At 45.2% G+C, this 5,000-nt stretch overlaps 1 protein-coding gene across 1 annotated transcript in view; it reads left to right on the top strand.

The window, feature by feature from the left end:
• The window catches only part of LOC143284975 (dynein axonemal heavy chain 3-like), a 198,196-nt gene that overhangs the window by 189,571 nt on the left and 3,625 nt on the right, over nt 1-5,000 (top strand). The window contains exons 84-86 of the mRNA XM_076592137.1: nt 779-877; nt 1,601-1,783; nt 4,848-4,940. Of these exons, the coding sequence (XP_076448252.1) occupies nt 779-877; nt 1,601-1,783; nt 4,848-4,940 (375 nt within the window). The remainder of the gene's footprint in view (nt 1-778; nt 878-1,600; nt 1,784-4,847; nt 4,941-5,000) is intronic.

Genomic DNA, 5,000 nt, shown 5'->3' with positions numbered 1-5,000 from the left:
CATTTTATGATATATTCTTTCTATTCCTTTTTTATCTTTTATTTTTATTTATTCATTATTGTTTTTGGTTTTGTTTCTTTGGTTTCGTTTTTTGCTTTATTATGTTTGTTTTTTATTTGGTTCATTCTATATGATAGCAAAATATGAACGTTCAGAATGACACGATTCTGTCGATGGTGATTCGAATAGCTGATAATTATGATGGGATATTGATGATTTATCTACTGAAATTGCTGTGTTGAAATACCCACTTTGTAACACGTGGAAGCAGAAATATCAGGGGTCATGTCAGAAGGACTTTCGTCAATACCTTTATGTAGAACTGGATAGAACGCTGAAAGAACGCAATTATTTTGTGATGTAAGGTCACTTCGCTTCATGTGAAGACGCAGGTAATTTTGATTTGTATCGTGCGCGCTTGTATTGTCTTAAATGTGTGTGTGTGTGTGTGTGTGTGTGTGTGTGTGTGTGTGTGTGTGTGTGTGTGTACGTGTCTGTCTGTATGTTTGTGTCTATATATGTGCGTGCTTGCGTGCGTGCGTGCATGCTTGTGTGTGTGTGTGTGTGTGTGTGTGTGTGTGTGTGTGTGTGTGTGTCTGTCTGTCTGTCTATCTATCTATCTGTCTGTTTGTGCATGCTTTGAGCGTTGTGTTATTTGAAGAGGGAAGTGGGACAGAGTGAACAGTCTGCGTTATGAGTTACAAGTAGTAGGGAGCTACCTCCACTGTATGTCGCTGTTGCAGACGTGAGGGGACGTAAATCTTTGTTGCTGTTGCAGACGTCAGGGGGAGGTAAATCCTCACAGGAGATCATCGAGGACCTGGCTTCTGACATCCTGACCAAGATCCCTCCTGACTTCAACCTGGATGAGGTCCAGGTGAGGACTGACTGACTGCACAGACCGCCTCTTTGGCTGTGTCTGTCTGTGTCCGTCTGTCTCTGGTTATTCATATCTGTCACTCTCTCTGTCTGTTTGTGTTTATGACTATCTATGTATATGTCTGTCTCTGTTTATCTGTCTGCTTGTCTGTCTCTGTCTGTTTGTCTCTATCTCTCTGTCTGTCTCTGTTTATCTGTCTGCTTGTCTGTCTGTTTGTCTCTATCTCTCTGTCTGTCTCTGTCTCTATCTCTCTGTCTGTCTCTGTCTGTTTGTCTCTCTCTGTCTGTCTGCCTCTGTATCTTTCTCTCTGTTAATCCGTCTGTCTGTTGGTCGGTTGGTATCTCTCTTCTCGCTCTCTCTCTCTCTCTCTTTCTCTCTCTCTCTCTCTCTCTCTCTCTCTCTCTCTCTCTATCTATCTTCTTCCGCACCATCACCCCTTCGCAAATACCGGTCCGTATCAGACATATTCACTGCTAAATTGTTAGTTGTTTTCATTTATTAAAAAAAAAAAATTACGAGAAAAGTCGTACATATATAATCACCTGGAATGTCATGCATTAAACACAGAACTAACAAACTCCTTTCACTTACCTGCATGTAAAATACGAGAATAACCTTAGTCATTATATCACCTGGAATACAACTAACGAACTCTTCTCTCTCTCTCTCTCTCTCTCTCTCTCTCTCTCTCTCTCTCTCTCTCTCTGTCACCTGCACCAGAGCAAGTACCCGGTCCGTTACGAGGAGTCGATGAACACGGTGCTGGTGCAGGAGCTGATCCGCTTCAACAGGCTGATCAGCGTGGTGCGGCAGTCGCTGCAGGACATCCGCAAGGCCATCAAGGGCCTGGTTCTCATGTCGGCCGAGCTCGAGGACGTCTTCGACAGCATGATGGTCGGCAAGGTCTGTGAGGCTGTGGGTGTGGAGAGGTGGTGGGGGTGGAGAGGTTGTAGTGGTGGTGGTGGTGGTTACTGGTTATGCTAGAGCTGTACGTGTTGTACATGGTCCGTAGGGTGATGGCGGTTTTCTTTGGAGGTTTTATTGGTAATGATGGTCATTGATGGTACAAGGATTGTACAATGTCCGTGGGGTGATGATGGTGGTGTTTGGGAGGTTGTATTAGTTGTGGTGGTTCCTGGGGGTACAAGGGTGGTGGTGTTGGGGAGGTTGTGTTGGTAGTTGTGGTTCCTGGTGGTACAAGGGTGGTGGTGTTGGGGAGGTTGTGTTGGTAGTGGTGGTTACTGGTGATACATGATGGTGTTGGGGAGGTTGTGTTGGTAGTGGTTGTTACTGGTGATACATGATGGTGTTGGGGAGGTTGTGTTGGTAGTGGTGGTTACTGATGATACATGGTAGTGTTGGGGAGGTTGTGTTGGTAGTGGTGGTTACTGATGATACATGGTAGTGTTGGGGAGGTTGTGTTGGTAGTGGTTGTTACTGGTGATACATGGTGTTGGTGTTGGGGAGGTTGTATTAGTTGTGGTGGTTCCTGGTGGTACAAGGGTGGTGGTGTTGGGGAGGTTGTGTTGGTAGTGGTTGTTACTGGTGATACATGGTAGTGTTGGGGAGGTTGTGTTGGTAGTGGTGGTTACTGGTGATACATGGTGTTGGAGAGGTTGTGTTGGTAGTAGTGGTGGTTACTGGTGATACATGGTGGTGTTGGAGAGGTTGTGTTGGTAGTGGTGGTGGTTACTGGTGATACATGGTGGTGGGGAGGTTGTGTTAGTAGTAGTGGTTACTGTTGATACATGGTGGTGGTGTTGGAGAGGTTGTGTTGGTAGTAGTGATGGTTACTGGTGATACATGGTGGTGTTGGAGAGGTTGTGTTGGTAGTGGTGGTTACTGGTGATACATGGTGGTGGTGTTGGAGAGGTTGTGTTGGTAGTGGTGGTTACTGGTGATACATGGTGTTGGGGAGGTTGTGTTGGTAGTGGTTGTTACTGGTGATACATGGTGTTGGGGAGGTTGTGTTGGTAGTAGTGGTTACTGTTGATACATGGTGGTGGTGTTGGGGAGGTTGTATTAGTTGTGGTGGTTCCTGGTGGTACAAGGGTGGTGGTGTTGGGGAGGTTGTGTTGGTAGTTGTGGTTCCTGGTGGTACAAGGGTGGTGGTGTTGGGGAGGTTGTGTTGGTAGTGGTGGTTACTGTTGATACATGGTGGTGGTGTTGGAGAGGTTGTGTTGGTAGTAGTGGTGGTTACTGGTGATACATGGTGGTGTTGGAGAGGTTGTGTTGGTAGTAGTGGTGGTTACTGGTGATACATGGTGGTGTTGGGGAGGTTGTGTTGGTAGTGATGGTTAGTGGTGATACATGGTGTTGGGGAGGTTGTGTTGGTAGTGGTGGTTAGTGGTGATACATGGTGTTGGGGAGGTTGTGTTGGTAGTGGTGGTTACTGGTGATACATGGTGGTGTTGGAGAGGTTGTGTTGGTAGTAGTGGTGGTTACTGGTGATACATGGTGGTGTTGGGGAGATTGTGTTGGTAGTAGTGGTTACTGTTGATACATGGTGGTGGTGTTGGAGAGGTTGTGTTGGTAGTAGTGATGGTTACTGGTGATACATGGTGTTGGGGAGGTTGTGTTGGTAGTGATGGTTACTGGTGATACATGGTGTTGGGGAGGTTGTGTTGGTAGTGATGGTTACTGGTGATACATGGTGTTGGGGAGGTTGTGTTGGTAGTGGTGGTTACTGGTGATACATGGTGTTGGGGAGGTTGTGTTGGTAGTGGTGGTTACTGGTGATACATGGTGGTGTTGGGGAAGTTGTGTTAGTAGTGGTGGTTACTGATGATACATGGTGGTGTTGGGGAGGTTGTGTTGGTAGTGGTGGTTACTGGTGATGAAGGGGTGGTGCAAGTACAAGGTCTGTTGAGTGATTGTGATGTTGGGGAGGCTGTACCTGAATGCGTTATGTGTGTGAGTGAGAGCGTGTATGGCCTTATGATGGTAGGGAATCCGCGCACTCACAGAGCGGTTGACTCAAGCTGAGTTTTTGTGAGGAATTGTATATTCCACTTTGCAGTCAGGATGATAAAGTTATTTTCGATCTGGTTATACCTTTCTTAACAATCGTGAGTGAGTTAGTTGAGTTGGGCAGCACACCGGTAGCGCCAGTTACATTTTTTAAAAGTGAAACACACGATAGGGATTGCATTGATATCTGTTGGTTTACCGTATTTCCAGACATGATGAATACAACTGAGGATCTTTCTGCAGGTGAAATCCTAGTTTTAGATGTTGTTTAATTTGTTACATGATATAACAGGAAGCTTGCTGTTCGCTTTTCAATAACCAGTGCAGAGATGAGAATATGGCCAAGTGATCGTAGAATGACCACTTGATCTCTCCTCTCTCTCTCTCTGTATATATGTATATATATATATATATATATATATATATATATATATATATATATATATATATGTACACATAATGTATATATATATATATATCAACAACCATCTACCTGAAGATATAGTCATCAGCCCCATCCACATGTAATATGCAGCTTCTGTTCAAACGTGTGTGTGTGTGCGTGTGCGTGTGTTGTGTGGGTGTGTGTGTGTGTGTGTGCGTATGTGTGTGTGTGTGTGTGTGTGTGTGTGTGTGTGTGTGTGTGTGTGTGTGTGTGTGTGTGTGTGTGTGTGTGTGTGTGTGTGTGTGTGTGTGTGTGTGCAGTGCGTGCATGTGTGAGTATGCACAAGTTTTTATATTGATATGCACTTGTATGTATCCTAATTTCTACTGTATCTGTGTTTATGTATGATTTTCGATTTATGTTCGTATCTTGTTGTGTACTATCCTCCCCCCCAATATTCCTTGTGACACCGGTACACTTGGTAATAAAGACATATTCTATTCTATTCATATATATATATATATGTGTGTGTGTGTGTGTGTGTGTGTGTGTGTGTGTGTGTGTGTGTGTGTGTGTGTGTGTGTGTGTGTGTGTGTGTGTGTGTGTGTGCAGGTACCCGCTATGTGGGCAGCTAAGTCCTATCCGTCTCTGAAGCCACTGGGCAGCTACATCACCGATCTCCTGGCTCGCCTGGTGTTCTTCAAGGTACAGTGCACCCTGTCCACCCTGGTCATGGCAGTCTGTGTCATCACACATACCTACTCT

Source organism: Babylonia areolata, chromosome 8 (genome assembly GCF_041734735.1).
Source record: "Babylonia areolata isolate BAREFJ2019XMU chromosome 8, ASM4173473v1, whole genome shotgun sequence".
NCBI classification, from domain to species: domain Eukaryota; kingdom Metazoa; phylum Mollusca; class Gastropoda; order Neogastropoda; family Buccinidae; genus Babylonia; species Babylonia areolata.
This window is presented reverse-complemented; position numbering and strand designations above follow the sequence as displayed.